At 42.1% G+C, this 12,356-nt stretch overlaps 1 protein-coding gene across 1 annotated transcript in view; it reads left to right on the top strand.

Moving 5' to 3' along the window:
* Nucleotides 1–7,149: 7,149 nt before the first annotated feature.
* The window catches only part of LOC124544928 (UDP-glucosyltransferase 2-like), a 105,652-nt gene continuing 100,445 nt past the window's right edge, over nucleotides 7,150–12,356 (top strand). The window contains exon 1 of the mRNA XM_047123674.1: nucleotides 7,150–7,296. Within this exon, the coding sequence (XP_046979630.1) occupies nucleotides 7,291–7,296 (6 nt within the window). The 5' untranslated portion in view covers nucleotides 7,150–7,290. The remainder of the gene's footprint in view (nucleotides 7,297–12,356) is intronic.

Below are 12,356 nucleotides of genomic sequence, written 5' to 3'. Positions count from 1 at the left end.
CCACCTGATTTTCAATTCTTCTGTAGCACCACATCTCACCTGCCTCTGTTCTCTTCCGTTCCGGTTTTCTCTCATTCCATGTTTCGCTACCATAAAATGCTCTGCTCCAAACGTACATTCTCAGAAATTTCTCCCTCACCTTAAGGTCTGTATCTGACACTAGTGCCCTTTTTGCCAGTGCTAGTCTGCTTTTTATTTCCTTGTTACTTCCATTCTGGGTTATTTTGCTGCCTAGGTAGCAGAATTCCATCACTTCATCTACATCGTGATCACCAATCCTGATTTTAATTTTCTCGCTGTTCTCATTTCTGCTACTTCTCATTACTTTCGTCTTTGTTCGATTTACTCTCAATCTACACTCTGTACTCATTAGACTATTCATTCCATTCAACAGGTCCTGAAATTCTTCACATTCACTGAGGACAGGAATGTCATCTGTGAATGTTATCACTAATATCCTTTCACCTTGAACTTTAAGTCCACTCTTGGGTCTTTCTTTTATTTCCGTCATTGGTTCTTAGATGCATAATTGTGAATAGTAGGGGCAAAAATCCCTGTCTTACATCCTTCTCAATCTGAGAATTTCATTCTTGATCTTCCCCGTATTGTTTCCTGTCGGCTCTTGTACATATTGTACATTATCTGTCTTTCCATAGATTCACCTCAGAATTTCGAACATATCCTGTGAACGTGCCTTGGTGTCTCTTTAATCTTGCTCCCATTATCAACTGGAACGTCAGAACTGCCTCTCTGGTGTCTTTACCTTTCCTAAAGCCAAACTGATCGTCTCTAAAAGATCCCCAATTTTCTTTTCCATTCTTCTCTATGTTATTGTTATCAGCGACTTGGATGCGTGAGTTGTTAAGCCGTTTCTGCGATAACTCTCGCTCTTGTCAGCTCTCGCAGTCTTCGGAATTGTGTGGATGATGCTTTTCCAAAAGTCAGATGCTATATGAGACACACACATTCTACACACTAGCGTGAATAGTCGTTTTGTTGCCACCTCTCCCGATTATTTTAGAAACTCTAGCGGAACGTTATGTATCCCTTCTATCTTATTTGATCCTAGGGCTTCCAAAACTCTTTTAAATTCTAATTCTGACACTGGATCTCCTGTCTCTTCTGTATTGACTCCTGTTTCGTGTTCTGTGACGTCATCAGACGAGTCCTCCACCTCATAGAGGCCTTCGAGGTCCTCTTTCCACCCATCCAATCTCTCCTCCACGTCTGACGTAGCGAGGACTGGCGACCAAGGCGCCGACGAAGACGGTTGGAAACTATTACCTATCGGAATTCAGACCACAAGAGCAGCCAAGGCAGTTCTTATTCCAGAGAGAAAGAGGGGTTCCAGTCCTCGAATGCGCCGCCCTGTTTTAATTTATTTGTCTCAAGATCATTGAGCCTTTGTTCTACGACAGGCTCATACAAGAATTGCGCCCGGCGGGCGCAATGCAGTGTAGTTCAGCGCCCCGTCCGCAACCGTGTGTCGCTAGTGTCGCCATAGGAGCGAGAGAGGAAGAAAGAGAGAGAGAGAGAGAGCTGCAGAGCGAGTGAGACTGCACAGCACTGCTCTACGCTGGACTGTCCCGCGGTCAGATCTAACGTAAACAAATTATTCTATTTTGGAATTAATTTTATGTAACGGATATAGAGTCTCATTCTTACTGTTAATAGTTACAAGTAAGCATTTTTTGTTATACTTCGTGCTACAATTTTTTGTATCCCTTTTCAGAGTTTAGAAATCGGATCCTTAGTTTGCTATTTTGTACGTAATAATTTTAACTGACCAAGTTTGAATACTTATTAAAATAAAATTAAGGTTATAAAGCTCTTTAATTCTTACAGTCAACATTGTTAAAGAAGACAATTAACATTTTACACGTTTTTCTTTTTCGAGGAAACGATTTTGTCTAGGCTTGGTACAATATTCCGTGAGACTGCTAACCTCAAAGAATTGGTCAAATTTTTATCGCCAAGGAATGACCGGTTCTTAGTTTTAGCAAGCTTTAAATGAGAGAAAAAGCGCTCATGAATATACGTGGAACCAAACATTGAGAGAACTTCAGCCGCGTGCTTGTGTAAAAGAGGATATTTCTCTCGTGGAAGACAGCTGTAAAGGTCATCCAAAGTTTTACACATAAGAAAGCGGTCCTTCAGGCGGATATGGCAGTGTAGATCAATCCTCTGCCCGGAGGGAAAACGGGCGAACAAATATACCCATCGGCTGGCGTTCGGGCGGTCCGCACGGCCAGCTAAGCGACACGGCTCGGCCACTGCAGCAACTTATGAATTCGCCCGTGGCGCTGGCCGTGGCCGATCGCGGGCGCTAGCGCCCCAAGGGCACAGTTTGGACGAGCCTGTTCTACGAGATCCCGCTTGGTTTTACACAGCCTTAAGCAGCTGGGTGCCGATGATTTTAGTCTCTCTAAGAGCTGATGAAACACGCATTTCGGAGACGCTGAATATCTCCAAACCAAACTTAACGAAAAAGAATACAGTCATGAGAGAGGTTATAAGCTGTGAGGGGAGGCTGTTAGCTGCTTTACTGTTTCTAGTCGCTGACAGCAGCCGCGAAGACATCAAATTCAGTGCAGTAGCCACAATTATTATCTGAAATGACTCTTAAAATCCACAACGTGATTTATAGTTGCCCGAGGAAATACGTGGTGGTAAAGAAAAACAAAAAGTTATTAATTTATTTATGCATGTAGCATAAAAGGTGTCCCTGTAAGTTTAAGAACCTCGTTTCAAATTAGAAGACGTTAGACTACAAAAGGTGATGGCGCACATCAGCTTATAAGTACAACAGATACATAAGAAGTGAAGCATTTAGCAACTGTTAAAACTGTAAAAAAAAAAAAAAATACTACACTTTGTTCCTCATAGCAGAAGGCGTGACGATAGGCTTGATACCTTGTAACACTTCAAACAATGGAGCAAGTATGTTTACAAGTAAAAGTCCGTCGGCCGTCTATATTTCGATTTTTAGATGGTATTTTCGATACATACCGGAAATGGAATGCAAAATCTAATCTATCCTTTTTTTTCCAATTTCAGATTTCTTTTCCGGTAAATATAAAATCTATCCTGTAACAGACACAGACAGTCGACGGACTTACATTCATAAAAATATTTTACTGTCTCTGCGCCACATGAAACCGTAATAGATTCGTTATAAAATGAAACAGATGTTGCAGCTCTTGCTTGTCTATACCTATACACGACGTCTCTAGTCATTAATTTCTCCAGCAACTATGCCATCGAAGTTTCGTCTGCGTCACTCTCTGTCATGTTATCCATATTCAAACAGTGAAGGGCAGTCACAGAAGACTTTTGTTGGGCATTTGGATGACGACGCCACCCACGGTACAGTTTGTTGGCTGAACTCTTTTTCTTTGGGGGGGGGGGGGCGGGAGGAGGGGATTTTGGGGGGGGGGGGGGATTTCGGCTGTCGGTTGGTCGAACCCCCGACCGACTGACAAGACAAGTTGGTCAATCGCTGGGCCAAAGCTCCACAACACAAGTCCAATTTGTCCATCGGTCGGCTGGTGCTTGTGTGGTGCCCTGTAACGTCACTACACACGCACCAATTTATCGGCCGACCGACAGTCCAACTTCGTGGCAGGCTACAAGCGTGCCGACCGACTGCACTCGATTACAGCGCCACTCTGATGCTCTGATTCGTTTACCTTAAGGGGCTCCGGAACGCCCTATACTTGCAATGTTAAAATAATGGTTATAAATTACATCTTTCCTCACAAAGTATTTGAGGTAGGAAGTTGAACTTTTTACGGATTATTTATTGGAATATGAGCTACAACTTAACACAGGACTTTTACAAAATTTTAGTTCAGTTATTAAAGATGATTTTTTTTTCAATTGTTATGAAAATTCACAACATTTTTTTGCAATTTTTTATTTATATATTCAAAAATATACAGTTTTTTTTGGAAAAAGGTTGTGTTAAATTATGCAGAAGGTACTGTGTAACATTTACTGAAAGTTTGAAACAAATATGTTTGGAAGATCCTTAGAAAACATGTAATTACTATGAAAAAATAAAAGTTTTGGGAATCGAGCGACAAAGATTGGATTAACTTTTTAGTGCATTCCAGGTCCATAGGATGGATTATCTTCATCCTCTGCAAACTCCTCCTCCAGCTTCCTCTTGTTCCTCCTCCTGTTTACTCTTGCTTGTATTTCTAGACTCTTTACAGCCCTGTCTGCAGCCCGAAGGCGTTCCTTGTCTAAAGCAAGCATCGCTCGTTGTTGTGTTCGTAGATTTTGCTACCATTTTCTTCAGTTGCAGTTACTGCAACACTGTTCCAAAAGGTGGTCATGTATGAACACTTATCACATTTCAGTTGTATTTCACTAGCAAGTCCTACGTGCTTTATTATGGAGAGTTCCAGACCAACTTCACTACAATGAATACATCTTACACAGTTTGAAAAAATTCTTTTGAGAACCGACATATCAAATATTTCATTCACATCCGATTCGGCCATAAAACATTCATAGTTTTCACTCATTGAACCAAGCTTCCTCTGTGAAGTATTTTCTTTCCCACTTTGACTGCTATGGGCAGGTGTACTTGAGAGGTTAGGTTCACTCACTTGGTTATCGTCTTTATTGTTTACAGTAATAACACATACCTTTGGCTTTCCAACATTTCTCCTTTTCTTAAAAGCCTTCAGAGGATTTCTAATAACTTTACTTTTACTCATTATTATACTTCAACAAAACAGAGACTCAAGAAACAGAATTAATTACGAATATTTTCGAGATAACGACAGAGTAAATAAACATGAAACAATCGACAATCACGTCAGCGATATATATTGAACCATCACAGGTTAGCCACAACACATACTTTATCTCACATCACAAAAATGTACCTGATGAACACGGACGTTAATAATAACACCATTTGACAGCAGTTCAACAGCGCCACAGTGGGTCACGCCCATGTAGAACACATTTCAAAAAATATTTAAAAATAGTTGTAGTCTTCGGAATTGAATAAATTATATATCTATTAAAAGGTAATAGTCTGCAGATTCAGAAAACGCAAAAAAGTAAAAATTGAACTTTTCATGATTTTGAGCCTTTCCGGAGCCCATTAAGTTGAGTGCGTTTGCATCATACGAGATCTCGCTTGATTTTACACAGGAACAAAAACGTGGGTTCGCCTCGGCTGTTTTATAAGGGGCGTTCAAAAAGAAACGAGCCGGAGGCATTATTACAGAAACAGGTGCCTATATGTTAGAAGTGTTGACCGTGGCTATTCAGACACTTGTCCCAATGTGACAAAACGAGGTGAATGGCTGGCTCACAAAATTCTCAGGGCTGCGATGCTAAGCAGTTCCGCACGCACAGCTGGACGTCGTCGTCTGGGGTGAATGGTTTGCCCCTCAGAGCATTTTTAAGGGACAAGAAATGGAAAGAGGTCCGGACTGTGTGGAGGGTGGCCGAGAACCTCAAGTTTCAATTTCTGCAGGAGTGCCACGACTGGGTCGGCCGTATGAGGTTTTGCATTGTCGTGGAGCAGAATGGCCCCACGGGTGAGATTGCCTGATAGTTTTGATTTGATCGCTCGGCGAAGGGTGGTCAAGCTATGCGAGTAACGCTGGGTATTCACGTTTGTCCCGTGCTGCAGGAAGTGAATCAGAAGGGGGCCAGCTTGGTCAAAGAAGAACGTCAGCATAGCCTTTCCTGCACTCGTGTGTACGATGACGTCCACCTATAAGTGCGAAACTGGTTAACATCGCAGCCCTGTAAATTTTATGAGACAGCCATTCACTGCCTTGTGTCACAGTGGGACAAGTATCTCAACAGCCAGGGTCGGTGGTTCTAACGTACAAGTACTGGATTCTCTAATTATGCCACGGGCTCGTTTCTTTTTGAACGCCCTCTATAGGGATGACAAGGCCAAAAAACAAAAAATAAACAAAAAAAAAAGCCGAGAGAAAGCTGTGGGCAAAGAAGTGGCTAATGCAAGGAAAGAAATTAACACACGTTATGTTACTTAACAGCTGGGATCCGATGATTTTCGTAATTATCTAAGAATGGATGCATCATGCGTTTCTGAGTTGCTGAACGACTTCAAATGATTCTTAATGTCATGATAAAGGCTATTAGCTACTTCATGATTTCTAGCGACTGACAGGAATTAGGACGGCATGAAGTTCAGTGCTGTTGTATCCCCATAATTATTAACTACATGATTCCTGAAACGTGCAACGTCTTGTATAATTGATAAGAAATACAGCATGCTAAAGCAAAATAAATAAAACAAAAGACTTTCACGTAAACGTCATTAATTTATTTACGTATGTTGCATAAAAGATGACCTATAAGTTTAAGAAATTCGTTTCAGATTCGGAGAAGAAAAACTAGACTTGTTGGTGGCGCACATCTAATAAATATGACATATACATAAGAAATGAAACATGTAGCTACTATTACAACTGTAAAAAAGATCCCACACTCTGCTCTCCATAGCAGAAGGCTTGGATATAGGCTGGACTTCTTTAACTCTTAGAACAACGAAGCAAGTATATTTTGTAAATTAACGTCAGTTGAATGTCGATTATCGGATTTTAGATTTCATTTCCGATAAGTATCTCTGTACGTGCAGCATGAAATAATTACGGATTCGCTAAAAAATAGAAATGTGTTCCATTTCTTGCATCTACGAGATATTGCTATACTGCTCGGCTACGAATCCCGCAAACTTCTGCAGTCTTCAAATTTCTCTAGAAACAATGTCCTTGAAGTTTCGTCCGTCTCGCACCCTGTAAAGTTTGTTAGAAGAGCATTTAAGTCTGGGCGCCGTGACAAAACACGAACTTTTGTTGGGTAGCGCAACACAGGAGACAATTTATCAGGTCAAGTGGTGGGTAGGTTCGGCTGTCGGGTGATCCTGCCCGCCCGACATCCCGATGAGGAATATTCGTCGGTAGGTCGGTTAAAACACAGACACACGCTCAGTTTGTCGGTCGGTTGGCGCGTGTGTATGGCTCTAAACTCATCCGCCGCCGCACAGCCAGCAACGTGGGAAACCAGTTGGGAGCGGAGAGCACACACGTTGACCGTGAGGCTCGCTGGCGAAACGGCGCCGGTGACTGGACACGGAGGTGCCGGCCGTGTCCGCCGTAGCGCTGCAGTCTGCCGTGTTTGTGGCCGGCGACACGGAACCGCACGGTGTCGTAGATAGCGCGAGTGCGCGTGGAAGTGGAGTGGTCACGACTGTCTTGTGCACTACACGCAGCGCGGCGTGCTGGCGAAATGAAGGTGAGTCTCGTACACGACATCGATAACTCTGGTTGGTAGCACTGGCTGCCAGATTCACTTTTGTTTTTCTGTTACTGCGACGAAAATAATGGCTGTATGTTCCTGGCTACACCGCAACTGGTCACCCAACGTTATTAATCCGTACGGTTTAGCTGCGTAGGATTTTATTACTCTAAACAATTTCATTGACAAACTCGCTTCTTCAAATATTTATTTCGCGTAGTGCAACATGAAGCTTTTATCACATGTTGCCGTTCATTAGATTTACTTGATGAAATCTAGCGCCTCGCCTTGGAGTTGATCAAAGGAAGCGATAAAAGATCTTCGTCTATTTGCTGCCAGGAGAGATCTAACCTCCTTGGTTTAATCAGAGACAAAGGCAATCACTACGTTTACGTGCGACCCTTCTTCTGAAAGACGGAAACCGGATATCGGAAACTGTTTTCCGCTGTCAAGTTTGCATGTTAAGGTCTGAAGCCGATCTGTTAGCCCAGTTAAATACGGCATCTCGAAAACAGCTATTCCAGTTTTTGATTTAGTTAGGACAATCGCAATTTCTCTCACTTAAGTATTAGAGGTAGACAGTTTCGTACTCAAATATTTCTGATTCTCCTTCACTGGACAATCAGTCATCTCGTCCATATTAGTCGAATATTTTGAAAGCAAGGCGTAAACTGACAATGCAAGTAACTTTAAAAAAAGATTGTGCGTTTACACGGGAGCGAAAATAAATTGTGGAAGTGGAGAACCGGCAGCTGGGATAAATAAGGCTTAAGATCAGGGAGATGGGGGAGGAGGAGGAGGAGGAGATTGATATAAATCCAATTCCCATGCATGTTTAGCTATTCCGAAGCATTGTCGGGTATGCTAGTATACTGTAAAATGAAATAAATCCTATGCTTACTTGACGTATTACAGCAGTCTGTCTGCTGTTGCTGATGTGTGATGTTTGGCTCGTAGATCTAAGTACTTCCTCTCTTGTTTTCCGTCTCCATGATTTTCGTTCTTGCTTTGATTGATGTTTCTGACAAGGGAACCTCCCCATCGCGCCCCCCTCAGATTTAGTTATAAGTTGGCACAGTGGATAGGCCTTGAAAAACTGAACACAGATCAATTGAGAAAACAGGAAGAAGTTGTGTGGAACTGTGAAAAAATAAGCAAAATATACGAACTGAGTAGTTCAAGGGAACATAGGCAACATTAAGGACAATGGGAACGCAGGAGCGCCGTGGTCTCGTGGTAATGTGAGCAGCTGCGGAACGAAAGGTCCTTGGTTCAAATCTTCCATCACATCCACAAGAAAACCTAAATCGGGCAAGGTAGAAGAATCTTTTTACCCATTCGCCAAGTGTACAAGTTAGGTCGGTCGACAACATATTCCAGTCATGTGAGGCACATGCCGTCACCAGTGTCGTATAGAATATATCAGATGTGTTTTCCTGTGGAGGAATCGGTTGACCTATGACATTGCGATCAAATGTTTTCTCTTCCCATTGGAGAGGCACGTCCTTTCGTCTACTAATCGCACGGTTTTGCGATGCGGTCGCAAAACACAGACAATAAACTTATTACAGCGAACAGAGACGTCAATGAACGAACGGACAGATAACTATGCAAAAATAAAGAAAGTAAAATTTTCAGTCAAGGGAAGACTTGAACCAAGGACCTTTCATTCAGCAGTTGTTCACGCTACCACGGCACCACGGCGCTCCTACGCTCACTTTGTTCAATATGTTGCTTATGTCTCCCATGAGCTACTCAGTTTGTATATTTTGCTTATTTTTTCACAGTTCCACACAACTTCTCCCTGTTTTCTCAGTTGATCTGAGTCAGTTTATAAAGGCCTATTCACTATGCCAACTTATAACTAAATCTGAGGGGGGTGCGATGGGGAGGTTCCCTTGTGAGGAATACAAGGCCTCTGATAAGTCTACTGTACTATAGTGTCTTAATTTGGCATTGATGCAAATGCTCTTTTGTTGTAATGGATATGTGTAAGTTTGTATGCATTTTGTAAATTTGTGATCCTTTATTCACAGAATGTCACTTTCCTGTTTTCTGTAAAATTTCGTCCACGTATTTCAAATTTCCTAGTTGTTATCTTTCCATACTTCGTTAACAGTGGGTGTCTGTGGATTTTGTATCCATGTATTGCGTTTTTTCATATGACATTTGTAGTTCTGTTTTGGCTGCGATTTCGTGTAGTGTATTTAGAGCTTCCTTGGCCTCTGTTCTGTTATTTGTTATGGTGGCTGTGTCATCGGCAAAGGCTAGGTGTTTTATGTTGACAGTTCTATCCTTGTCTCTCCCCATCTTTACCCCATTGACTCCTTTGTCCCGCCCTGATGGTTTCCTCCAAAACAGAATGAAACATAATGGGCGACAGACCATTTCCATGGCTCACACCTGTCTTAATTTCGAATGCTTGAGCTCTCTCCCATAAACTTTAGTTTTGATTTTTCTATTCGTTAATGTTTCCTGGATTAGCTTTCTGGTTTTGTTGTCCACCTTCAATTCTTACAATGTGTTGAAGAGTCTATGTAGTCATAGCTTCTTGAAGTCGACGAATGTTTTAGTGGGTGTGCTTGGACTTTCCTGTTAATATTATTCTCAGGCACCAGATCTGTTCACTGCATTATCTTCCCTTTCTGAACCCTCTGTGGTCCTATCTGTGGATCTATCTGAAACTCTACCCAATTTAACTGGGCTTTTAATAGAATTTTGTCTCTCACAGGCAGTAGTGAAATTTGTCTGTAGTAATTAGGACCTGTTTTGTCTCTTGTCTTGTGTAGAGGGTGTATTATCCCTGACTTCCATTCTTCTGGTACATTTCTGTTTCCCAGATCTTTTCGATGGTTCTGTGTATTTTGTGTTTGTTGTGTTCCTGGTTTGATTTCCAGATTTCCGCAATCAGTCCATCTTCTACAAGTGCTGTTATTTTTCAGTGATTCTTTATTTTCACAATCTCCTCGTCTGTTGGCGGTTTGGAATCGAGGTTGGGTTCTGGCTTCTCGAACTGTACGATCAGCATCGGTTTATCACATTTTAGTTGTGTGTCGAAGTATTGTGCAAATATTTCACATTTTTTCGGGTTTGTTTTTTGAAGCATAAGCTCGGTGATTGGTATCCTGTAATATTTTCTCTGAATGAATGTTCTGTGAAAATTTCGTATTTTTGTTGGTCTTCTCTCTTTCAATCTGTTTTCATAACATCTTCGAAGTGGTCTTCTGTATCCTGTTGAACTCTTCGCATTTCTCGGTTGTTCTATGACTTAAATTTTTTCGAAGTTTATATTCTGTCTTCCGTGGCTCTGTCGCACGTCACGTTCCACCATTTGTTTCCCTTTTTTTCAGCGGCTGCCTCAATTTTCAGTTCCTTAATTTTCTGAAAGTTCTGTCCATCTTCCCAGAAATCTTCTATCGTCTGTGACTTTTTGTTATTGTAGTTTGTGGGGCATGTGCTTTGATTAGCATATATGCTTTGTTTCCTGATCGTATCGTGAGTGTTGATATTCATTTTTTTTTACTATTTTGAAGTGAACTCTATTACAGAGTCCAGTATCGATCTGTGTGCTACAAATTCTCTTCTAGATTTCTTTCCGGGGTGTAGCTATGACTGGCTTCCACTTGTATATAAGTATTCTGCAGTTTTCAAGGGTCAAAGTGGTTCTCGTCTGAGAATCGTGTTACCTGTGTTGCCACAATTTTGATACAGAATTTATCCATAGTGTTTATCAGCTGTTTCAGTTTACCTGGTTTCAGTAGTGTGTTCGTGTTGAGTGTTCCAATGTAAAATATTCTCTCAGTTTTGTGGGTTTTCAAGTAGCTCCAATTCTCCTGTTCATGACATGCCTGACCCCTGGAATCCAACGAGTGAGGTGGCGCAATGGTCGGCACACTGGACTCGCATTCGGGAGGACGACGGTTCAAACCCGCGTCCGGCCATCCTGATTTGGGTTTCCCGTGATTTCCCTAAGTCGCTTCAGCAAATGCCGGGGTGGTTCCTCTGAAAGGCCATAGCTCACATTCTTCCCCATCCTGCCTTAATACGGTGGGACCAGTGACTTAGCTGTTTGGTCCCATGCCCCAAACCAACCAACCCTGGAATCAGGTGATCAGGCCCATTACCCAGTCTTACTGACTGGGGCCCAGGGTAGTGGATTCTTCCGCATTGTACTCTCACGATTATTCGTTTGTGTTGAAGTTTTGGTGGTGAAATTCCAAAGGATCTCACGTAATTTTGACTGGAGTTCTGAGATCCAGAAGATTTTATTTTCAATTGGAAATACCCAGTTTTATTACGTGTTCGGCTTCTACAGCAAAAATAAACTAGTGTTTACCTGAAACACTTTTTCCATTCGTGGTGGGTGGCGCTGTATTCGACAAAACTGAATTCCTCCCAGCTTTTACAATTACGAATAGAATCGTTTAGTTCCATATTGCATTAGCGATAAAAATGTAAACTTTTTGTTCTAAGGATTTAATATTTGGTTTGCGCAAACTTGTTGCAGTGATGACAGACGTCTCTCCCAATGACTCACTGTGCTTCTCTTCACTGCCTGGTCTCTGTAGACATACTCCAAGCGTCTGTGAATATTTGCGATGCTCTGGTTTTCCGCCGAAGGAAACTCAATGGCAGCTCTCTGCTTGGAAAGCATCTTCGTTACAGACACCATCTTGAAGGCCATGTATAGCGCCGCCACCTATTAGAACTTCATCAAACTGTAGGCGCTGAAGTGGGAATATTCCGCGATGACCCACAAGAAATTCCACATTTTTTAACTGAAACTGGGTGAGAAAGAAATGTCTAGCATTACTTATCGAACACCCATCGCATTTCATACCACATATAAAATATATTTCTGGTGAACAAATATTACTTACGTCAGATACCCATTCCCATGAACCAATTAAGCTCCCGCATCGTTCCCCCCAGAGGTCTCACACTTTCCTGTGCTGCAGGCGTATACATCCACTATCCCTCTTTTCCGCTGCCTTTCCAGTGGATGGTGTTTCTGGTGTAGATCACATGTGGGCCTGGTACATGGTTTAGGACCCTAA

Source organism: Schistocerca americana, chromosome 8, assembly GCF_021461395.2.
Source record: "Schistocerca americana isolate TAMUIC-IGC-003095 chromosome 8, iqSchAmer2.1, whole genome shotgun sequence".
NCBI classification, from domain to species: Eukaryota; Metazoa; Arthropoda; class Insecta; order Orthoptera; family Acrididae; genus Schistocerca; species Schistocerca americana.
Note: the sequence above shows the minus strand (reverse complement) of the source record. Positions and strands in the feature narration are given on the sequence as shown.